The sequence below is a fragment of the Oreochromis niloticus genome, linkage group LG12 (genome assembly GCF_001858045.2).
Source record: "Oreochromis niloticus isolate F11D_XX linkage group LG12, O_niloticus_UMD_NMBU, whole genome shotgun sequence".
Classification (NCBI taxonomy): Eukaryota; Metazoa; Chordata; class Actinopteri; order Cichliformes; family Cichlidae; genus Oreochromis; species Oreochromis niloticus.
This window is the reverse complement of record NC_031977.2, coordinates 22,579,758-22,605,193: the sequence shown is the minus strand read 5'-3', so window position 1 is coordinate 22,605,193 and position 25,436 is coordinate 22,579,758. Positions and strand designations below refer to the sequence as shown.

Sequence of the window (25,436 nt, the reverse complement as noted above, 5' to 3'; positions counted from 1 at the left end):
AGCCCACGATGAGTGGTTGATAGATGGTCACCGACTGGCCTCTAAGCCGGTGTGACTGAAACCTTACTCACTTGATCCTACATCGTCACCGTGATTGTCACACATCCAAAATAGCCTACAAGCTAATGCGGTGTGGTTACCTCAAATCTTTTCTCACTCCTTTACTAGTTTTCGTCAGAACCTTCATCATGATTGTGTGAATACATGCTGTCTAACTTCAGTAATAACTTCTCTTCACCTCGTCTTAGTCCCTACCAACTCTGCATATGCCTCGCAGGCTTTCACCTTAATCCACCCCCCTCCCTCCAGTCCTTCTCACTCGTTCTTATTTTAACTTCTCCCCTGTGAGAGGCACAGATAGCTGCCACAGTCAGTCTTCCCACTGATAGCTGCAGCAGTTTTTATGTTCCCACAGAGAGCTTCTCTAAACTGATGTTTCCCACAACACATAAAGTAGATGGACAGGATATACAGGACAAGTCCCCAGAATTTCTGTGGTACATTTGTTATGCAATCAGTCACAATGACAAAGTAGCTTTCTTGCAATTTAGAGCCCTTTTCGGTAACAAAAGTAAGATGATGAGGCATTAGAAAACTGAACATACCTAACATAAGCAAACTCTCCCTTTTCTGCTTTCATGACCCCATTGAGTCTTGCATGTGGTCATGATTCTTGTGTGCATCTTATGATTGTCAGGTTTGACTATGAAGGTCTGGACCCACGTGCAGCCTTTTACCTAATGAGAGATCTGGAGGCAGTAATCTCAGACAAAGCATTCACCAGCCAGAAGTTTGCTGTAGGGGACCACATGTACAGCGTGGAGAAGGCTGACAACTTCGAGTACATTGACCCCGTGGATGGAACAGTGGCTCGAAACCAGGTCAGTGTAAGGAAGGCTGTAACAGCAGGATGTTGCATGACACGTTATTATTTGGCAATTCACACTACAGCCCTTTTCCAAAGAATCCCAAATGGGAATATACAGCCCACCATGGGAAACACTCCAGTAGATAAGGTGTGTACTGACTTCTATCGTCCAGCTGCAGAACAAAGTCCAGCTGTCAGCATAAGCACCCTGAAAAAGGAAAAAAAATATCCAAACAAATTAAACGGCAGCTTCCGTTCAGCTCCCACAGTACCACCACCGTACCATATAAGGTTAATTACACGCTAGGAGGGAATCCCAAGACCAATTTATAAATTGCACACAAGGAAAAAAAATTTCTTCAAGAATTTCCCAAATATGGGATAAATAAAGTGTTTCTTATCTTATCATGGCCCACCAAAGCAGCCAATGCTGGATGTTCTGACAAATGTGAAATGCACGTAACACAAAACTTAACATGGTGACAGCTAGACTTGTAGTCAAGACCGCCTAAACCAAGACCAAGACAATACCAAGACCAAGACCAAGACAGACCGAGTCAAGACCAAGACAAAGTCGAGACCAAGACCGAGACCGAGACAAAAAAGTCTTTAAACTGCAGTTTACGGGTGTCAGGCATATTTATGTGTTTTTGCGATGCACTCGCACAGCCCTCTTCACCGCTGTCTACTGTCTCACTCACTTACTGAGAGGACAGTAGCACGCTCCACTTGACTGTCGCGTCTCTCACCCTCTCTGTTTTTCACATAATGATATTATCCTATATCCTCGCATGTGATTGGCCACAATATGGAGGGATTGAAGCATAGCTGAGCCACTGTGTGAGAGCTGAGCAGCAAAAGGAAATTAAGTGAGGAGCCGGCTCTCGCTCGATGGGAGTAGACTCTTCTGATTCACAACAAAGCACTCTCTAAGCACGGCTCTTAGAGCTGATGCTTTTGCGCATGACACATTATCGAACGTTACGTTGTGTGTCATGGATACTGTTAACTCCAAATCTCCCAACCACTATGTCGATCTGAGACAGCAAGACTGAGACAGCGAGACCAAGACAAGACCAAGACCACGTAAAAGTGGTCTCGAGACCGGTCTCAAGACCAAGATCGGTCTTGAGACATCCAACTCACAGCACAGGCATCACTACAGGTGAAGGGAGCACAGGTCAACAGGAAGGCAGAGTTTAAAAAGCCCTGGGTAACTGGCTAGGTGTTTTACATTATGACCAATCCCACTCTGCTAAACTCAGGACCCGCTGCAACAACGAAAAAGAACATGTCAGGTGACGCTGGCTGTGTGAGGCAGGCAGGACTAGACCCAAAGCGCAGACTCACAGGCAAGACCGAACTTTACAAAAGCCTTATTGTTGAATTTATAGATACATAACAAAACTGAGAAGGCTAAGGGCAGACACTAAACCGACAGTGAGAGATTTATCACAACGGGCAGGACACACGGCAAGAGGGAGTTCACAACACACACAGGACAAAAGACTGTCAAAATAAAACAGGAAGCACAATAAGCACACAATAAGACGCAGACTGACTACTACATGAAAGACGAGAGAGCCGAGGGACAGGAGAGGGCGAGAGAGAGTTAGGGGCGAGAGAGCGAGAGATGAGAGAGACACACCGAGAAACGACTGGGAAAACAGGAAACTAAACTGGGAGTGTGACAGGCAAACAAACATGAGGACAAGACTGACTTAACTGGGAGATGCTGAGGGAAGGACACAGAGACAAGACAAGGACCTAAAAGGGACCACAAAACAAACAAGACAACCTAAACTAGAAATACAGAAAAACTCAAGAGTGGGAGAAAACGAAACTAGGAAGCATAAGTCACACCCCTTCCCTTTCCTAACTCACCTGTAAACCAATCAACATTCAACCAACATAAATTAAGCATAAAAGAACCTTAAGCTGTAACAAGACAGATCAGTAGATCCTTTTGTGCAAAAAAAGATTGTTTTAAATAGTTGCCACTTAGGCTAAAGTTACTCTTAGAAGTTTTCTGTGTTTCAGTATAAAACTGGATAGCTGGATGCTATTAGTGTCCTGTTTGCTTTACTTATCTCTTGAACCTGCTGTTTCTGGTGAGTTGTAATTGTTTTAGTAAAGTACTACACATCACTCGTAACACAGCACTTTACTTAATTACTCGCTGGAGAAAGTGCTTCATGACACTACTGTTTACATCACTTAAGTGTTGGATTCTTCACTGGCTTGGTGTCAGCATGCTGTGCGTGCAGATGCGTGCAAAGAGCAGAAGTTGTGTAGAATGCAGCAGAACATAGTCGTTTCTGTCATGGACTCAATAAGATTAAAAACAACCAGAACAACTTTGAAGTCATTTATTAGTTCCAGTCTCCAAACTGGTTACCTTAAACTGAGATTGACAATAAGTTGACCAACCAAAAACCACAGACCTGTTTGTTCAACCCAACATCAAATTGCATTGCATTAGAAAAGTGACTGAAAAGCTGCTTCACATCAGGTCACACACTCTCTCTTCCCCTTGTTCATATACATGTACTCAGCCTGGTGTAAGCCAGACCACCCACTAAGCTTCAGTCCCGTCTGATCAGCAAGGCTCCATGTTTGGACATGACAGTCTGTCTTCCTTTTGAAATTATAAACATATGCATACAGGCACATAACATACAGCGCGTATCACTACAAACACCTATAACTCGCTAGGTTAATTTAACCTTCCTTCCTTCCCTTCTTCCTTCCTCTTCGTGTCTGTGACTTTCACCCAGCTGACTTTCCTGTCCTGCCCAGAAATTTGTGGAAATTTGTCAACACTTCTTAGCTTCTGCCCCACCTCACAAACACACACACAAACACACACACATTGTGCATTTTGGTGTGTACATCCGTCCAGTTGTCCATGAGCGTAAGTGTGAACACATGCGTACCCTTCCACTGCCGATCCTTGTTCGCACTTGTGTTTTCCACTCTGACCACCGGCTTCACCTTGTCTATCTTAGCACCGTGAAGGAGTCTTTTGTTATCCTGCTGTGACTATTCCACTGTGTCACCATGGATACAGCAGGCCAACAGCTTTTTAGTCAGTCACCCCAAAATACTGATAAATCCTCAGCATCCCAGTCGCCCCAGTGAATGTTATTACAACACACATTCCTCCCAGGACAGAATTATGTCAGCTGTCGTCTCACTTTGCAGTCTCTCCATTGCAAGTGTGTTTGAAGGGGGAAGAGCTGGCACACGAGAGACGCAAACACACTCAAACACAATACACAAACACACAAGACAAAGCTTGGGGGATTTACACAGCAGTGGCATGGCGGCCTTTTGTAGCTGGCTACTGAATACATTCCACGTCGTCTGCATATCAGATGATGGAACAATTTGTGCGCTAAATGTAGATACTGCCTTTTGGATAATTTGGTATTATGTGAAATTTGTTTAGTAAAAGACCTCTACCAACGAAAAGAAGCAAAGGTTTCTGTTAAACTAGTAAGAAACTTGTCTTCTTTATGTTGGTGAAGATTTTTTTTTTTTATCTATGACTGATTTTATAAAATGTTGCTTTAAGTCATACTTATGTCTAAATGATAAAGACGGCAACTCACTAAAAGAATAAATTTGATTGTATCTTTAGCTAAGGCTGGCTGTGGCTGTATCTCCTAAGATAGCTATAGAATTAGCAGTGCCTTGATAGCTTTTTGACTGTAAGTGGCTCAGAGTGTGGAAAGCAGGGCTGTAGTAACACAAATGTTTTTGTTCTAAGATGTCCGCTGTGAGGCACACGTTTCAAGCACTTACACTCGGGAGAGTGTAGATAGACAGACTTTTTAAGATCAAGTCTGATCTACAGTTCTGTGTAAAAGCCTTATCTTTGTTTTATTATTTTATCTTATTTTGTTTTATTTTTAGGAACTAGACTTTAGCGCCTTTTTTGAAATTGGTTTTGTGCAATAGATTTTTATTTTCATGCTTTGTCTTGAAAACTGATTATTTTTTCCCATTTGCTTACTCAAATCTGTTAAGAAATGCCAATGATAACACAGTTTGATAGGCATGAAATTTTGCACTAACAAGGTGATTCTTAAAGAACTATTAGAAACTTGACATATCTCACCATGGCGTGCTGAATATCCTTAAAGAGCTAAAAAATCAGAGGAAACTAGATAAATGGAGGAACAAAGAAGAACTGCCAGGCGTGAAAAATAATCTACAGGAGATAAACAGTATCTGAAAATCATGTCCTTAAGAAATAGGCAGAAATGCTGATAAAGGACCTTAGAGTGTCATCCGATCCTTAAGCTGATGCATCTACTGTTCACTGAAGCCTCATCAGAAATGGCCTCAGTGGAAGGATGGCTGGGAAGAAGCCATCCTTAAATAAGGGAAGCAGGGAGAAAAAACTGAGATAAATTACACGAGAATTGGATTGAAAATTAGTGGCAACAGGTCTTATAGAGTGATGGATACAAGTTTGAAATTTTTGGTTCACATTGTTGTCAGTGGAGGTCAGAGAGGTAAGAGGTAAACAGTGAGTGTCTATACCCACCTGTAAAATATGATGGACGCTCTGTCATGGTTTCAGGCTATAATTCAGTGAGTGGTGTTGAGGATCTTGTCAAAACTGATGGGATTATGAATACACAAAAGTACTATAAGATTCTGATCTACCATGTAATGGTAGGAAGAAGGCATCAGTTTGGCAACAGCTTGACTTTTTGGGAGTGATCTCAAAGACACTCCCTATGCAGGATAGAAAAACACATAGTGGAACACTGTCAGTCATAGATTGGCCTCCCCAGAGTCTCGACAATACTAAAGCAGTGCAGGGTCATTTTGACAAAGAACAGAACAAAAGGCAGCCAAGATCCAGGTTGTGTTCACTATTATTTGCCCTTATATTATAGCCCATATGGCACTGGCAATGTGCTAATGTATGCTGATTTATCACATAGGAACTGACAACAGGACATCCTAACTTTACTGCACTGTTTCAATAACTACAATAGACATATGAGGCTGAGCTAAATTAAAAAAAAAAACCTGATGTGTTTATAAGAAGCATTTGATTACGATGGTCAGTGCTGACCTGCGTAGAGATGCTCTGCTGCAGCTCATTTCATGTGTGAAATCAAAATGCAAATGAAGAGCCATGAGTAGTTTCCCCTCTTGTGTGAGTGGGACTTTATTGTGCTCTGTCTCTATGCACACAGCTCATCTTAACTTTCTTTCCCCACATTTCCACACCAACATTAGTCCATGAATAATTCCACACAGTTGCAGAGCAACAGCAGTTGGCATGGATGCTGGCAGGTGGCAGGGAGGCTCAGACAAAGACCTCTCCAAAATCTCTAAGCACCTTTAGGCTGCTAGATGAACAAATGGATTGATAGATGAATAAAGATGAACACACATGCACGAACTCATGAGTTATGGCTGGTATGTGCTCCACTCGGGGCCTCTGAGCTCTGCATTGGCAAGTGTTTTTAACAAGCATTAGTCAGCCTTCTGATAACTGCCACTCTATTGTTAGAGATGAGTTGACAGACTCGCAGATAGAGAGACAGACAGCTGGACGGACGGACGTCTCTCATTATCGCCGTCTCTCTTCACCTGGACTCTGGCATGTTATCCTTCATTCCCAGAGTGGTCCGGATATTTCCATTTAGTACTGTGTTCTGTAAACAATAATGCTGAGCCACGGTTAACTAATAGGCTCACAGCCATTTGTCTGAGACTGGCTGCTTTGAAACTGGGACAGTGCATCCACTTGACTTTTACTACTATACAAAACTTTTGTTTACTATAGTTGCAATAACATTTGTCAGTATCGAGACATCTAGTACAGCTTAACGCCTGAGGTGGGGATACTTTGACAATACAGTTTGGAGTCCTGTTTTTTCTCATAACATGTTGCTGTCACCTCCCTTGAACTCGCACTCTAATCGAATAATGAAGGAGAGACTGTGGAATTCAGGACAGATAAGCGCTACACAGATGCATTAGTCGAAAAGTTTCTTCCTTACGTCAGTCAGCAGGGGATATATTTGCTTGGTCCCAATGCAGTGATATCCTGGGATTAAGTTTGAAGAGTCACACACAGAGTTTAGTTATGAACCTTAGCGAGAATGTTATCTGCTGTCAGAGTCAGGAGATTCTTGGAAAGTGCAGCTGTAGTTATAACCTTATGCAACTTTATAGCCAAAATCATGAGGAATGTGAGTGCGCTGCATGCATCAAGAGTACAGTTGGAATCATGCGCCAACAAAACACACAGTAACAGTGACATCTAGTGGATGTTGGCCTTTACTGCAACACTAATTACAGGATTGAATGTTTTAACACAGGTCTGATGATACAAGATTTGTACTTTTGTGGGCTGTAAAGTTACAATTTGTGAATTTGTGAATTCAAATGATTTTTATCCCATTTTCGCTCAATTACATGACCATTTATTTGTCTTTTGCTTTTGGCCATTTACTTGTGTTTTTTAAATATGTTTATATAATTTTTAATATTTAAAAGAGTAAGAGAATAGTCAGTCATGAAACGGTAGACAAAAGTCAATTGATAAAAATTAAGAAAATGGTTTCTTTGTTTCCAGGGTTTGAGGATTATCTTTAATGATGCGTCCCGCCTGGTGTTTCGAATGAGCGGGAGCGGAGGAGGGATGGGGACCACCATCCGCATTTATGCTGAGAGCTTTGAGAGAGACCCGGAGAGACACAACAGAGAGACACAGGTACGCAGATGGGTTTGATGGTGTTTATGTACCTTCTTTTCATGATATATATGCTTATATCAATTACCTCTCACCTTTCAGTGGAAAAATCTTGACCTAAATCCCTTCATGAATGGCATCTAACCAAGGTTGAACGTTTGAACCTCTTTGTCTGGCTCTGGGGCCTTTCTGTGTTTTAGTTTCCCTCTGGGTTCTAAAAAGATGCATGTGAGGTTAACTCACAATTCTAAATTGTCCGGAGAGAGTGTGTGGTTGTCTGTCTCTCTGTGTTTTCCCCTGAGATAGACTGTGACTATCCCAGGGTGTACCCACCTCTTTCCCCATGACAGCAGGGATGGGCTCCACCCAAATCACGACCCAAAGAAAATAGAGGACTGTATAGATCCTTATCTTGAACTATGGTGTGGCAATTTGTTTGCCATTGACAAATTCTTCCAGCATTATTATTGTATCATTATTATGTCATCTTTAGCCAGTTTTACCACCACAGGAAAGCTTTGTTAGCAGACATTAGCAGAAATGATGCTTCATGATGAGCTTTTTCAACATATTAAATGCATGATATGTATCTGTGTGATACGTAGAAGATATTCTATCATTTGAATGTTCAGAAACTTTTAATTATATACATATATACTCCTAAACTACTACTTGAGTCTGTGATTTAGCAAACATAAAATGAAATAAAGTCCAAACTTATGTATGCAAGTAAGCGTAATAAAATAGATTAAATATATGCACAAGATGAATGGAGTAATATACAGTCATTGTTGGTACAGAATTAAAATAACCAATAACATAGTTCCACTTTTGGGATAAAAATAGAAGCTCTGAAATTCATCTTATTTCCAGTTGACATCATGTCTTTAAGCAACAAAGAAATGGATGCAGGAATTAGATGACTTGCAGAAGGAGGAGGAGGAAATTTAACAGGGATGTAAAGGAAAATATTTGTGCTGCGAAAGGAACAAGTGGAACCCCCAAAATAGGAATGAAAAGAGCCCATATTTATCCGGGTCCCTTAAAACCTTCAACATAATTATGAAGCAGTCGTTCCAAAACTTGTGACATTTATAGCTGAAATAAAACATATGGCTGAGAGTGCAAGAGGAATAATGTTGGAATACCTTATCTGGACGTTGAGAAACAGACTCTATTTAATATCTTAAACCTAGCACAGGGTGTACCATCGATCTGTCAGCCTGATTACAAGCTCCTGCTCCCAGGCAGTTTTGTTTTTGAGTATTCAGGGCCGCGACTTTTAATTGAGTCTAAAGGCCAGAAGACCGTTCCACGGCTGTTCAGCAGGGAGCAGGGGAAAACGCTCCCGCTGTGGTTTATTTAGTAATTGTTTACATGTTACTTCTGACATACTATAATTCACTACATATTAGCAGAGTAAATACTCAGTAGTGACACAGTGTCTAAGGGTTTCATCACTTGTTGTCTTGAGCTCACTTCTTCAGACAATAATTGATGAAGTATGGTTAAATTTTGATCCGAGGTTTATATCAGGCTGAGCAATTAAAAAAAGGATACAGCCTGTACTGTGGTTGTATTGTGATTATGTATTATAACTTTCATTCAAACTGTTAAAGACGACTGACCTGTAGACTTTGGAGTGTTTAGCAATGAAAGCTTGTTGTGTGGCTACCGATGTTTGGGATAGGTAGTGTACTTTAAACATCCCCGGGAGTTATAAAGCTACCTTCGCAACGGCTTGACAGCCTTATTTAGAGCAGTGTGTGTGTGTGTGTGTGTTGTTCAGATTAACGACATTTCAATTCTTACTTTGCCACATAAAAAAGCAAAGAAAAGCAACAGAGTTTGTATTTGAGAATTACTTTTTGGTCTTTATTATTAAAATGCAGGTGCAGTAATTCAAAACGTATAGGGCAGCATGACGTTATGTCCCAATGTTGCATCCCCCTTTTTATTCATGAAAATAAAAAATCATCCTCGCTAAACTGCTGTTGCGATAAGCATACCTGAACTGTGATTTAGCTGCTGTGTTTATTCAGCCAATAAAAATGTGTTATTTGTAGCGTTACACTGAACCTACACTGAACCCTTGGATCATCCATCATTAGATCATAAATTCAGCATCTAATCATTCTGCCCCCTACCCAGCGCACATGAATTATCAGAGACGACATACATGATTACACGCCATGCTTACTCAGCTAGTTTAGAGGGACAGATTTTATGTACAAGATTCTCAGCCAAGCTGAAAAGCCACATGTTTGTGTGCAGCCTTAGTAAAATCTGTGCTTTCAGTGTAATACATGTTTTTTGCATGTAGCAGTTTTTGGATGAGAATATCATACAATGTAGAGTGTTGTGGAAAAGTCTTGAGATCACCAGAAAATGGTAAATAGTGATTTACTGAAACTCATAAATATACTTGGGAATACAGTTTACAATATACTGCCTTACAATTCTAAGCTTGAAAGTCAATCTTTGATATGATCACCTTTATTCTTCAACACATCCTGAACTGTGTTAGCCAGCTTTCTTATAATTTCTTCAGGAATAGTTCTCCAGGAATCTTGAAGAACACTTTAAGCTCTTCTTTGGATGTTGGCTGGTTTTTCTTTTGTTCTTTGTCAATAATATTGAAGTTCAGGGGAAGAGGAAGTTCCGCTCTGGGGAGGCCAGTCCGTAACTGATTGTGTTTTATTGTGTGTTTATCTATCCACGTATGTTTTTACCGGACTGGGAGTGTATGTCGGATCATTGTCATGCTGAAAAATGCGTTTGTTGCCTATCAGTGGCCTTCCGTGTGGTAGTATGTGATAGATTAAAATCTTTCTGTACTTTCCTGCATTTATAATTCCATGCATTTTGACAAGATCCGGCTGAAATTCAGTGTGTAATTTGGCATACCTCAGCCTTTTCTCCTTGTTTCCCTTCCTTAACAATGGCTTTTTGACAGCCACTCTTCCACTGAGACCATTTCTGATGAGGCTTCAGTGAGCAGTAGATGGATCAGCCCAAGGCTCAGATGCATCTCTCAGGTCCTGTGACAGGTCCTTGCTGGATTTTTTTAAAGACAAGGTTTGGCTACTTTTAACCAAAATATAAAGAAGTGAGGGGTGTCTCAAGGCTTTTGCACGGTGCTGTACATGTCTGCTGTTTTCCATCATGCAATGCTGTGCAGTAAAGGGTTCAAATTAACATTGCCCCAACAGCAAACCTGTGAGTCATAATGTCATAATTATTAAGCAATGTGTACATGTGCAGCGTACACAATCAAAGCAAGTGTCATACTTTTCTCAAAGTTTGTGGCATGTTGTCATTATTTGTTGTCTCATGCTCACTTTGTGTGCATTTTCTGAATGTAAAAATAAACAAGAACTGGTTGACTAACTAGGTTAAAGCTCCTATAAAATCCCCTTGATGTGGATGTTGAAACAGTTTTAAAGGTCTAGACTTACGTAAGTCTAACTCGGTTATCTGCTCTGGAATCTGTTTAAGTAACACGTGATGTCTATAACTGCCAACCTTGCACAGCAAAACCAACCAAAAAGCTCACGAAATTCTCAAGAAGTCGACAATAACTTGAATGCGGAAGATTTAAAGATCTGATTGAGTTTCAAAGCACTGCCTTCAGCTGTCTTTGCTTTGTCTTCAGGTGGTGCTGGGTCCTCTCATTGCCATTGCCCTGAAGATCTCTAACATTCACGAGAGGACAGGACGCCGTGGCCCAAATGTAATCACATGAGCAAGTGAAAAAAACCAACCAACCAAAAAACACTCTCACAGTCATATGCAAACACATGAAAAATATCCTCAAAGCACCCTTTCCTGTACTTTCTTGGTTTCATCTTTAAAATATCTCTGTAGTTTCAGCCTCATTTTTCATTTCTCTTTTGACTCAGATGCTTACTGCTGAAATTCGTCTCTCAAAAATAAAGTTAAAGTCGCATACAGTTGTCTCTGTTCTTTATTGATGACTATCATCAGTCACATATTAAAAATGCTGAATACTTAGTGGGTAAACGTGGCAGGCGTGATTATGTTGTTGATATATAATGAAGAAAAGGTCAACAGCGAACAGATTATGAGCGTGCAAACTCACATTTCAGATTGCTCGAACCTGTCACAGCATGTTTTCAACTATTTGACCTTTTAAAAACCTGAACACGGAAATAATTGCCAGAAAATTCACATTTTTGTGTTTAGTTAACCTTCAGTTTAAACCTTAAAACAAAATTAAATATTGATTTGCATATATCAGGTAAAATTTGCATCATATTTGTCTAAACCTAAACCTAAATATTTGTTAACTTTATTAAAGCCATAAAATTAAAAGATATTTTTTCTATCAATACTTTGTAAGTAACCACAATCTTCTTTGAAACTTACATAAGTTAAAAAGAAAATTGTACTCCAAACAGATTTTCAGCTTTTATTCTTTAATTTAGGATTTGAAAATGTTGTATGATCATGTTTGAATTCATTATTTCTTCTTTTTTTTTAAATCCAAATAAAATATTTGTGTGTAATTCTTGTCCTTTTCATTTAGTCAGATGGGTCTAAGGACAAAAAGAAGAAAAAAAAACAGACTTAGTGAAGTATGTTGCTCTTAGGTGTTTTGTTGCGCTGACACCGTACATCAGCTGATGTATGAATGTCCTTTCGTTATTCGAGGAAAGAGCGTGCTTTTAAGCATAAAGTGTGTTGAGGCTGTTGTGTTGAGACAAAAAAATGAAGAGGGTTGATCTTTATATGGCCTGAATGAGACAAGCAGAACAGGAACTCATAAACAGCCTGATTGGTGTCTTTATCAGTTGAGGATATGCCAGTGGATATCCGTAAGGATGTGTTCACTCAGCCAGCCAGACATTACCAGCCAGCCATAGCAGGTTATTGCCCCATACAACAGTTTTATAGGATCAGGTGTTATTTCTTAAGCTGGACGGGGATAGGGGGCACTTTATCAACTTCGGACAAGTGGCTAAAAACACAATTTAGTTAAAATTGTTTAAGCTTTAGCATATTATTGCTAAAAGCATGATTGCACCAATAAATACCACCAATAGTCTAATTAGAAAAACGGCAACAACCACTCTTTTCCTCTTTATATTGTGTATAAAAATGGATAAGCTGCAATGCTGCAGTTTGTGCTCGACCGGCCTTTTTATTGTGATGAAGTGTGCTGTCAGGTGTACTCTTCATGTGTTGAAATACTTTATTAGGACATCTTACAGTGTCATACACAGAAAGCATGTGCACATTCAGCAAAGGCAGAAAAGACGTAACAGTCAGACAGTATTGGCATTCACAGTATATAGTTAAGTCACATTAATGTACCCAAAGGATTAGACAATACTTTACAGTGCTGAATAATTTGTTAGATCACCTGTCATACAAACAAAAAATATTTCAAAAAACTTGTTTAAAACTAAAACTGATAGTTTTATTTATTAGGCAGTTCTCCAACTTTGAGCTGGCACGCTGGACTTCTCTGAGAAGTCAAAAAATAATTTGTTATTCAGAAATGCAAGAAAAAAACTGTAATTTGGCATCTTAATAAAAAAATAATAATGTTCTTTAATATGTTATTTTTTGTAAAAGAGAAATTTTTTAATTTATGGATAACAGCAATAATTGAATTTCAAAATTAAAAATCCAACTTTGATTAAAGTGCGTGCACACACTGGTGGAATAACTTGCAGAAAGATTAAAAAAAAATGGTCTGGGTAATTACAAACACAATTTAGGGAAGCTGTGGCATAAACCTTACACTGGGTGATGGCATAATAAATTTGTTAAACACTGCAGGTTTGCAGCAAATTAAAAACCACTCATCAATGCACTCTCCATTTTCTGTCCATCTCTGCAAGATGATCTTGCAATCAGTAGATCAGATCACTTAATCCATTTTTTAAAAATGGATTAAGTGGATAAAAGACTTTGTAAAAGACTTTAAATTAATACGTCTTATAAAAATTTCATATGAAATGCAATAATTTTGTAGCGTAAAAACTGTAAAAGTAGCCACGTCGTTCAGCATTGGAATCTACACATTCCAATACTGTTAGGTGAAAAGAGGTTTTCAGAATTTCTATTAAGAGCCCAGCTGAATAAAGGTGATTAGCAAACAACAAATATTTATATAAATTATGGTGGACTGAGATTGAGAGGTAATTGATAACTGGATGTTATTCTGTTTGCAATAGGCAGGGCATTTGTTACTTTACACTGCAGTGTAAATATTGTTAGAAATGTAATAAAGACATTTTATTTCCATGAACAAACACACTATAAAGACAGTGAGCTTACCTGTTTGCTATGCTGAGTAAAGTTCATCCAACTCTGAGAATATATCAGGCTTCAAAGATTAACCTTTAAAAACTAGTTTATGCATTTTCTAATACATAAATCATCCAACACAGTGGCTGTTGGATGAAGGGCAGATAAAAGTAAGTTCTCCGTTTTAAATGAAACCTTCATGTGTCCACCTGGATTAATGCTACCCCTGCTTATTTGTCACAGCTTAAAACTGAGGCTCATTCTGCTCGTACCCGTGTAAAGACTCTCAGGCCTGTCAGACGATAGATGACAGACACTAGGTTGTAGATTCATGGCAGAAGGATGATGTCAGCACATCTCTGCTGTCCATCTTTTGGCACTTGAGCGATCCAGTGACATAAAAACATTTCCAGTTGTTCTGGAACTTTCTCACTCAGCTTGGTGTAGAAGTCATTCACTTCTACAATCTGCATTCCTCCCTTTTTTTCTCTCAACCAGTCAGGCAAAAACTGTTCTTCCCTCAGTGTCCAGACAAGCGCTCCCTCGGCTCCTCTGCATCCATCTGTCCCTGCTGAATACGTTCAACTTCACTGTATGGTGGAGGTTGCTCCCAGCTAAACCTGCAGTCTGGGGCCTCTGAGCTGTCCTGGCTGTACAACGGAGGAGCCAGGCTCATCACCATGTCCGTGCTATCGACTATGACCATAAACTCAGGAGACGCATCAGGGCAGACTCGACTTTCCTGGGACTCTTCATATGAAGGTGGAAAAGAACTCGGTCTGTAAGAGAAAATAGATATTTGGTGTATTGTTTTATGTATATATATATATATATATATATATATATATATATATATATATATATGTATGTACTTATTTATTTTAAAACCGTCATTGTGATTGTTTTAGTTCAAAAAACAAACAAACAAAGAATTGAGATATTGAATATTTAATATTAGGGGATAATGTTCTATGTAAAATTCTACTCAAACACTTTTTATGGTACACAAACATTTTTTTCTGCATTTGTTTTTTGCATTAAATGCTTGCAAAAAACATGGATTTACCTTTCAATAGTGAAGACCTGGATGTGTCGCTCACGTCCAATTCTCTTGGTCTTTATGCCTGAGCAGAGGCCCCAGCAGACCCCAATGACCATAGCCAGAAGGCCACAGCCAATCATGATATAGACAAAAATGACCCTCAGGGCGTCCTCATGCACGTTCTCCTGGGACAACAGGTAGATCCCAGTACACATCAACACAAGTCCCACAGAAGGCAGAAGAAAACAGAATAAGGACAACAACTGCTTCTTCACATTCATGGTCACTTGTTGCATTTTACCGCAGTCCTCTTTGTCTATTCTGTCCTGTGATTGAAAGATGCTCTTTCACAAGTTGTAATGAAGTATCTCTTTGGTGCCTTTCAGGATGACATGCGTGTAGACTTGCCAGTAAAAGAAAAATCCTGACTACGTTTGAGTACTGAAATGTAGCTGAGACTGTCAGCCTGCTAAAGCTGCCCTGCCTCTTCAGACATACCGGGAAGGGCCTGCCCTCCTCTCGGTTGTATATTAACACAGTATTATTCTAAGGTCAGACGAATGAGAGCGATACTGCAGGGCAGGCACACAGCCAGAGGAACGTCTTTTGGCTGAGCTCTGAAAAGACAACAACTGAAGCTTATTAGACAGGTATCAGCACGGCATGTAGACAGGCTTGATTGTGATTCAGGATTGGAGGAGAAGATGAAGACTCGGTGGTTACGTATCATGTAAAAATCTGAGTTACCAAGATGTGTAATGGTATAAACAAAAAAGAAAATGAAAAGCTGCTTTTGTTCTTCTGAAACACCAGATAAAATAGTCCCAGCAAAATATCACAAAATAAAAGGAAAACAAAGACATCAACCCTGTTTCTGAAGCATTTTAAGGCTTTATAAGCTTAAAAAGGTTGTAAAGATAGAACATAATGCATGTGCACACTTAGCAAATGTTCTTTAAAATATGATATATATAAATGCAAGTTAATTCTTCGTAATTATCACATAATTATTAACTGAGCTTGATAAAAATCCTCCAAAATATTGCAGTTAAACACTACCAATGAGCAAATGCAGACATTAAAGAGGCAGTGGTTATTTTCTGATCCCTTTAGATAGTCTGCAAGTAAAAATACACACATAAAAGTACAGTACTCATTTCCTTCATATATTCCGCCTTTCTAAGTGCAGTGGCAGTTTTTAGTACCATTTTTAAGTTTATACCCCGGATGCATAGCTTCAAGGACATTATTTAAAATGCCTGAAACACAAATACTGCTTAACTTTAAATGTTTTGGTTTAGTAAATATAGTTTTTTGTTTACTTTTTAAAAAATTACTATTTAACCTGCTCAACATTGGAGCCAAAAAAAAACTGGATACAAGCCAGTAGTTTAGGTGTTTTTTTTGTTTTACTGTTTTGAAAAATTGTAACAGTGGAATGAAGCTGAAGGGAAAAAAAGCTGTCTTTTAATAAAAATAAAGCTAGTTATAAATCTGAGTCCATTTTGTGAAATAGATTTGTTTGACACACACATAAGAATAAAGATGGTAATTTCCCAATAAACCTCTAGACCTGTTTTTCCTAACTGGAGAACTGATTTACATACTGAATAACCGTCACTCGTGCATTCGTTCGTGTTTCATGTCACTCTATACATATTCATCTTTTATGTTTTTCCTCTCGTTCTTCTTAAATCTGCTCCTGGATAGATCTTATCCTTGAATTCTCTGCATGTGCTTTGGCCTTGTTGCTGACAACATCCTGTAATGTTTAAGCCTATTATAAGAAAATGAAAGTATTAATTCGCTGTCACATAAAGAGGAATAACAAACTCTGTCTTTACAGTTTCTACTGACGCAAAGGCTTTTTTCACTGAAAACAAAAATCTGTTCAAATTTGTGCAAATGCTTACATCCCCAGGTATAAATCCCAGACTTTTTTTTAGTAGCTTTGCTTGTTTTAAATGTGCAAACATTTCAGAGGTAAGAGACAAAGAGAGTTTCATGTTTTGCTATGTGACATTCATGGCTGCCTCTCCTTTCTGTTTGTCCCTGAGCATTGCACCTTGCCCTTGTTTATTTGTCATCATCATCATAAGTCACCTATTTATAAAAGGCACATAAGCTACTTTTGAATGATATTATGAATGAGAGCTGTCCACACCCCCTAATTCTAATGAATGCAGCACAGTCATCAGATCTCTTATTCATACTTTCTGAGTGTAATGGTTTTATGGACCTTATCAGAGTGTCTTATCAGCGCGGCGTTAACTCCCTCAGTTCAACGTGTATCTAGATGTTGCACCACGGCCATGTTTTTGCAACACCATGTTTGTATGTGACGGTCGTGTTATGTATCAGCTTGTTGGTATGCTGGAATTATCAAGTGATCAGCATTCAAAGTGGCTCCTATGAATCAGTAACAGGAATTCAGGATCCTGACACAGGGCCCAGCGCCCTGTGAGATTTCATTAGCAGTACAGAAACTTTACTCTGACCATTTTGGCTGAATTTGGAGAGGATGACTAAAAAAAACTAAGTGTTTACCTCTAACACTATTGTTACAAATTGGCATGACTGATAGTATGAATAGGCTGACCTGCAAGAAATAAATGACACGCAATTTGCCGCCTGTACATAGCAGACAGCCAGGAAATAATCAGGAACAAGTGCTGCTGTGTGTAATTTTCATCTGGGAATGCATCATTGCCCATGGGGATTTCAGTGTCTGTGCCATTACAACAGCTTGACTGTAGGTGAGAAATAATATCTCAGTGTACCTCCAACTTTCTTCTTCTGTGTGTGTACAGTGACACGAAAAGGTATTTGCTCTCTTCCTGATTTCCTAGTTAGTTTTTTTTCCTATTCCTCACATTTATTAGAAAAAATAACCCAAGTAAATACATTACACAGTTTTTAAATGATGATTTCATTTATTACGGAAAAAACAATGCTCACCAAAACCTATCTGCCACCATGTGAAAACTGATCATGCTACCCATGACAGCAAGTACTGCAATCAAGTGTTTGCAATATCTGGCAATGAGTCTTTCAGGCCACTGTGGAGGATTTTTGGCCCACTTTTCTTTGCAGAATTGTTTTAATTCAGCCACATTGGAGGGTTTTCAAGCATGAATGTCCGATCTGGGTTTCAGATCATTGTCCACTGGTCTTTCGGGATTTTCTGGTAGGGAGCAGAATTCATGGTTCCACCAAATATAGCAAGTCATCCTCAAGCAGCAAAGCAGCCCCAGTCCGTCACACTACCCCCACCATGTTTTTTACTGTTGGCATGATGTTGTTTTTATGAAACGCTGTGTTAGTTTAATGTCAGATGTAACGAGACTCAAACCTTCCAAAAAGTTAAGTTCAGTCCACAATACATTTTTCTAAAAGTCTTCCCCTTAATAAAATAGATCACCATTTAAAAGCTGCATTTTGTATTTATTTAAAACTAAAAAATCAGGCAGGGGGCAAATGCTTTTTCACAGCAATATAACACCAGACACAGCATAACAGCTGTTTCGTTGCAAGGGCCCCTATCATTAACTGAGTAGCTGATATTATCTGTTGTCATATTATGGTGGTTCCATGGTAACTACAGTAGCTTTTCACACATTCAGTTATCATTGATCCCTATACCATTAACTTACAGTCATATACGCAACTATCTCTCTCACATGACTGTAAACATTCAGTTCACCCACATTTAAAGAAGGCCAACAGTACTTGTCATTTATAATATACTTTCAGATCAGTAATTGAATGAAGGTTAATCCTAAAACAACATTTCTTCAGAAGAGCTTTAGTAGTCATTTGTGGAGCTGCAACAAAATTCCTCAAAAATATAATCTTTTTGGTGCGGTAGGAGTATAGGTGGAGAGGACGGACACTGATGTGATTATCAGTGGTAAGTGTGCAGGCAGGTTTTGATCTGATGACTTCAAAGGTCAAAGGAACTAAGTTATATCATTTTCATACTGATCAGGAAATTCAGTGATCCTTTCCAACCCTGTACTGAAGCCTCTGTTTTTGTTGCTTCTTCCCTCCTCATCTTTTTGGTCACATACTAGAATTCCCACTATTGATATTTCCCTTCAATGCTCTCTTTTCTCTTTTTCTGCACAGAGTCGACCATCAACTTAGTGTTGAAAACTTCTATTTTTAAAGAGGTGATCACACTTCCCGATGATCAGTTAATGATTATAAACACCTGGCTGCTACTTACTCTTTTTAATTGCCATGGAAGCAGTAAAGGTGTGCTTAGTTTTTCACTAGACTGTACATCTGTAAAGATCATGTAGTCAGTAGTCAGAGGTCGGTGTACTCGTGCAGAAAAATGTCCCCTGTGAATCTCAACAGTTAGTAATCACTGACCCATCGGGGTGTCCGCGGAGGTAAATGTAACTACTTTATATGTGACTTAATATCAGATCTATAAGTTTGTCAAGTTTGTCAAATACAGAGTAAATAAATATAGTTACATTTCATCACATCAAGAGATTTTAGATATGCAAATATCTGATAAACCTCTCTCTTTCACACACACACACACACTGACACACACACACACACAAGCACACACACCTTCTTTTAGATCTCATTATTGAGTGATAATAATAGACAGCGAGACAGAGAGCCATTAGTTGTGAGGGAAGGACTGAAGGGCCGGTTATTAATCAGATGGACTCTGATGAGGACCTGCCATCCCCTGTCATTAATCAGGGTCACGCTGCACACTCAGCAGTACACAACTGCGCTTTTTATACAGTTATTCGCTCAATCAATAATGTTATTATCAATAATAAGACTGTTTTGATGACCCTCCTGAAATACAAGAGGGTAGTTTATGCATAAACAAAAAAAGGTGTGTACTAGATTGACAGTTTGTTGCAGAAGCAGTACCACAACAAGCCCACTGGGGGCAATGCTGTATTATTCTCTATTACCAGAGCTACAGAGTGAAAGTCCTGCAGCTCTGCTTGGTAATCTCAGGATGAAGAAAGGTTTGAAATATATACATAAAAAATCCCTTTCATCTACAAAAACAAATCTGATGGGTTCGTCATGTGGAGCAAATGTATGTCTTATTCCTTTAGTCACATATGTAACTTTAATATGACCCAGCTTGAAGCAGGATGAAGGCTCCAGGCTGCCTGGTTTCAATAACCATGTTGATGCTCTATCACACTGGGGATTGTGGCTAAGTTTCTTTGCTATTTTGTCACAGATTATAAATCTCAGCGAAAAGTTAACGTCTTTACACTGTGAAACCATGCACTTCACTCTTTAGGGATGATGTAATTTTATCCTGTAGACAATGCACGAAAGGAAAAAGTGAACTAAAAGCTTGTTCTTAAGAAAAGTGGGAAAAAAGGGGAAGTAAAAAAGGTGAGGAGAGGAAGGTTTGAAGCTTTTTAAGTGACTCTTTTGCTTCTCTTTTCATGTCGGTCCTCAGCTGTTACATTGTGCTCTTAACCTGTAGAGTTTCACTGCTCTTTCCTGGAGTAACTGTATAAACCCGCACAGTAGTCTGAACCAGCCAAGGCAGGAGGGGATCAATGAGGAGATCGATAGGGTCCCTGAGAGTCCTAATAGCCCTGTTACTGCTCCCTGACTCCCTGCCTGACTGCCCGATATAGCAGCACGGTGGGAGGTGAGAAGTGTGTGTTTCTGTATATGTGTGTGTGTGTGTGTATGTGGCATCCAGATCTTGTCTACCACCCCCCGTTGAGTCTGTACTTACACTTAGGACATGATACAACACAACAAGTTCTGTAATTGTGCCCATCGGTGGAGCTGATGGCTTTGTACGTGCTGGCTTTCTGCCTTGTAAGCTACGAGAAAGTACTGCACTACAATAAATGCCATTCACACAAAAACAAAAAACTGTACATTTGTAGTGTAACTATATCAGTTTTCAGGTACCTGTACTTTATATTTTGGGCAACTTTTCCAATCCCAGTACAGTCTCCTAAAGATTATATTATTGCAATGTATACTATTTATAAAACAAAAAATGTGATGTGAATGTCAAGACCTTTATCCATGAGACTGTGTGCATCAGATTGCAAGCCTTTAATTAGTATTTCTTTTTTGCTGTAACCAAATCCTTTCCCACAAATTTCGAAATGTGTACATTTACATCTCTGTCACTGGCAAAAACATTTGGTCCCTGAATGTAATCCAGTCTTGCAGATGAGTCCAATACTGACGCTCTTATTTGGCAGCAGGCGTGGATTTCATACATGTTAGTCAGTTCACTTGGTTTGGGTGGTGCTTCTCAGCCACAGAAAACAGCTGCTCGGTAAAGAGTTTCTAAGGTCTGAAAGATTATGTCTTGATGTATGCTTTAGAAGCTTGAGGTGTGGAGGCTCAAAGATATACACTGTAGACAGGAAGGGCCTGATGAAACATGTTACTGAGTTGCACGATGGGAATTGCTGGGCCAGCTGTTTTGGAGCATGACTCATACTACTGACTAAAAGTTTGGAGATCTTCATCTCTGCCGTATTGATTTTGACCATTCTGTTTTATTATCTGTCTCTGGTGAGATTACAAAACTTTATAGCAGTATTTGCTGGAGGACCCCTTCAAAGATCAGGTCTGGTGTTATTATTTCTTGCTGTCAACAAGTTTCCCGAAAAGACTGAAGCCAGCAATGTCCAACTCTCTGTACTTTCTGGCTTCTCTGACTTCTCCGTTCTACTGATCCCTGCGGTTCTTATTAAAATGTTTAACACTGGCTCAGTAATCTCTTACAAAAAAATTATCCTTTACTTTTAAGATTTTGTTTTCCAAGATGAGCAAATAATAGATTTTCACATACAATCAGCTGACACTTTATTAGGTACACCTGTAAAGCTGCTGATTAAGAAAAATAGCCAGTCACAGGGCAGCAAGTTAGCCATGCAGACACTGTCAAGACGACCTGAGGATGGTAGAGGAAGAGTGACTGGGATTTTCCCACACAACCATCTCTAAGGTTTATCGAGAAAAATCTGACAGCTGACAAGAAGGCAACAGTAACTCAAATAACCACTCGTTAAAACCAAAGTATGCAGAAGAGCATCTCTGAATGTAAAACTCATCAAACCTTGAAGCAGATGAGCTACAGCAGCAGAGGACCACAACCAGTGCTGGTCTTTGATTTATTAGACTACCAGTACTGGCAACAAAGATCCACCAAACCAGTCTGTCCAGTTCCATGGTGTGTGAATCGGTTTGCTTTCAATAGGTCTTGGATGTTTCTGGTACAGAGAAAGTACACTTTAGATAAACAGTTAAGTTATAAGAAAAAGCAAATATTTTCATCCTCCTGTTTTTTAGGATTTTTTTACTCTTTCTTATAGTTTGCTGCCTTTCAGAGTGTAATATGATGGATTTTTATATGACATACATTAACCTTATAAACTCGATCCACAACATCTGGCAAAATTAGAAACCTGGATCAGCTGAAGCAATACAATATTGTTCATTCAAATTTATGGCCATTTGGGGGCTTTCTCTTGCACTTCTCTTGAACTGCACTAATATCAATTTATTCTCATAAATGGAAAGAACCTAATGGTTGAAACACAAGATTGTTTGTGACTTTGATGTGTAATGCTATTACAGATCTGATTATGTCTGCAGCTTCAAGCCAAATGACACATTTCCAGCTGGATAACACAATTCAGAAAAAGTTGGGATGCTGTGTAAAATCTGAATAGAGGGCCATGTTTACCACTGTGTGGCATTTCCTCAACTTTTAACAATAGTCTGTAAACATCTGGGAACTGAGGAGGCAGCTGCAATGCCTCATTTTTGTCTAATATAGTCCTGCGATTTCTTGGTTAGTTCTGGTCTGTAGGCACTCTAGTTCAACACCTGGATTCTTCTACCAAAAAGCCATTCTATTAAACTAGATGCAGTATGAATATTACAGCTTTGTCTTGCTAAAATATGCAAGGCTGAGGTCACACAGAGATTTCTTCAGATAATCTGAATCTTTTATTTACTGTAGATGATGAGATATTCAAACTCTTTGCAATTTGAAGAAGGCGTTACACCAGTTTTTGCTGATTGGTGAACCTCTGAACCATCTTTACTTCTGAGAAACTCTTGCTCTTATTATACCTATTTAATTTTAGTAAAACTTACTTTCCCAGTCTGGTCCTAACTTTTCTATAATGAGTTGCTGCCATCACACTTAAAATGAGCTAATATTTTTCATGAAAATCTCCCAGTTTAAACACTTGATGTTTTCAGTGTTCTAAATAAGGGTTTATGACATTTGCAAATCATTGCGTTCTATTTTTATCTACATTTTACCCAGCATCTCAACATTTTCAGAATTGGGCTTGTAACTCTACTTCTGGCTCCGCCTGGTGTGCATTTGCATCCACAGAGGTTTCACTAGAGCAGAAGAATTTGTTTCTCTGTCTCTGATATTACAGAAAGATATCTGTAAGGCAAAACTTTTGCAAAACCCCTGAGAAATACTTCTGATTTGCAGCCTAGATGATGAAGTGTGCTGCAGTGTATGTGTCATCCAGTCCTTGTCTATTACCCCCCTCTGTGCCTGCACTGATATTTACACCAAGATTCAGCACAGGTTCTCTCAGCGCGCCCACTCGAAAATGACTTGTGAAAAAGTAGAGTATATCAAGACTGCTGCTATCTGAACACCCTGCTGATTTCTCAGATTATCGAGCTTCACACTGGCAACTAAGTTGTGGTACTAAACATCTGCAGTGACACTGTTGGTGAGGAGAGGAACAATATCAACAGGAGTCCAAACTAAGTGTTTTTATACAGTGCGAATTTCCAGGATTTTGTCATTTGCAAACTCAATGAGAGTGAGCATTTAGTTTAGTAACGTGATTTCTTTGCAGTTGGGTCATTGCTGCATTTTCCCCTAAACATCAAAACCAGATGGGAAGAAAATAAGCATGTGGAAGCTGCTGCTTCTTGGGAAAATGCTCTACAAAATGCAGGCTGCACGCCCAAATACTACATTGCAGATAGTTACAATTGAGGTGCTGTGTATCTTTTGAAGAGCATGCGGTCTAAGTCAGTCAAAGGACTCGGAACAACAGTGGGTGGGTTTCCACTTTAGCATCAGAAGGAATATCCTCTTATTTCAAGTCATGTGGTGATGAGTAATTAAACCTACAGAATATATACAGCATGGCATCCCACACCCGCAGCAGGCGATGTGTCTCTGCAGCCCATTATAGCTCCCCACAAATAAACCAGTGAGCCCAGTCGCACACCACATACATCACATACTGTGAATGTAGAGATCTAAAGTTCAAAGATTCGCAGTGGAGTCATGTTGGAGGCAGATGTTGCGCTATATATCCAGGGTTCCCTATATTACGTTCCTCCTGGGTAAGCCGAGAAGATGATAAGGCCAGGGCCGTCCTGCATAGGCCGGGGGGAGAGGTAATAATCGTAGCGTATAATTCAGGGTAATGAAGGCTCCGCCACGATAGATCAGCCATAAAGAATGATAGGGGAGGCAGACGGGAAGCTGCTCACGCATTTGACCTCCACTGGCATCCCTCCACCTCCTATAAATTTGTGCTGTGGTCTGACTCCAGGCAAGTGGAAGGGAAGGAGGAAAAGACAGGAAGGAGATAGACAGATGTGGAGAAAATAGAGGAGGGGGGGAGAAAAGAGATGAGTGACAGGCTAAATGAGAGAGAAGGACTGCTTGATTTAGCCTCAGCCAAGACACGGAGGTCAAATCTTTTCCTCTGATCTTTAGAGAAATATACTGTACTTCTTGTGTCATTCGGGACTACTGGAGCCAGAACAGTGCTCAATAACGTGTCGAGCAATGTTGGAGCTCCTGTGAGCACAGAGAAAGAAAAAAGAAAGTCTCTTTCTTTTTAATTTTCTATTGATTGCAACAGTTTGTCAGGATTCTGTCGTCTATGAGCGACTTATGAAAACATCCCCAAAAGTAAGCCATAGCATCTATTACAGTCTCCTAACCCTCTCCCAGCCAGTGCATCCCTACCCCTCTCTGTTTTGCCTCCAGTTCATCGGTATGCAGGGAGTGTGGTGGTATATTGTGGGCAGACTGGGCTGCGCTGCTCTCCTCTACATGTCTGCTAAATGACAGTAATTATTTTCCTGGGCTGCAGGCGACTCATGCATGTTTTATTTCCACCTCCACCTCCCCCATCTGCCTTCATGGCAATGCATGGCATACACCGTGGCGGAATGAAAGAAGGAGAAAAAAAAACACAGCAGATAATTTTATTTCTCTCCATACCTTCCGATGGGTCCCCACTGGGTTCTCTAGCCTCAGTTCTTTTAGCGAGGGGGCCCGGTCTTTTATGGTACCCAGGGAGTTTTTGCAGGGACTGACAGATGCTGTAAGCCTGGTCTCATGATGGTCTAGACACAGATAAAGACACCTAATGGTGGCTGCTGGTGCAGGCATTTTCCTTCAAAATGGCTACCACTTTTCAAATGGAGACTTTTCTTTCATAAAAAAAACTAACCAAATGGTTTTTTGATCAAGC

At 39.6% G+C, this 25,436-nt stretch overlaps 2 protein-coding genes across 2 annotated transcripts in view; one reads left to right on the top strand and one right to left on the bottom strand.

Annotated features, from left to right (window-relative positions):
• The window catches only part of pgm5 (phosphoglucomutase 5), a 30,830-nt gene extending 19,282 nt beyond the window's left edge, over window positions 1-11,548 (top strand). Inside the window, exons 9-11 of the mRNA XM_003446072.5 lie at window positions 698-881; window positions 7,479-7,616; window positions 11,251-11,548. Of these exons, the coding sequence (XP_003446120.1) occupies window positions 698-881; window positions 7,479-7,616; window positions 11,251-11,340 (412 nt within the window). The 3' untranslated portion in view covers window positions 11,341-11,548. The remainder of the gene's footprint in view (window positions 1-697; window positions 882-7,478; window positions 7,617-11,250) is intronic.
• A 1,188-nt stretch (window positions 11,549-12,736) lies between these two features.
• On the bottom strand, window positions 12,737-16,374 carry LOC102077824 (transmembrane protein 252). The gene is made up of 2 exons (XM_013271847.3): window positions 14,941-16,374; window positions 12,737-14,653 (listed from the first exon to the last, which is right to left on the bottom strand). The coding sequence occupies exons 1-2, from the start codon at window positions 15,210-15,212 to the stop codon at window positions 14,395-14,397; spliced, it is 531 nt and encodes a 176-aa protein (XP_013127301.1). The 5' UTR covers window positions 15,213-16,374; the 3' UTR covers window positions 12,737-14,394.
• Between the last annotated feature and the right edge of the window lie 9,062 nt (window positions 16,375-25,436).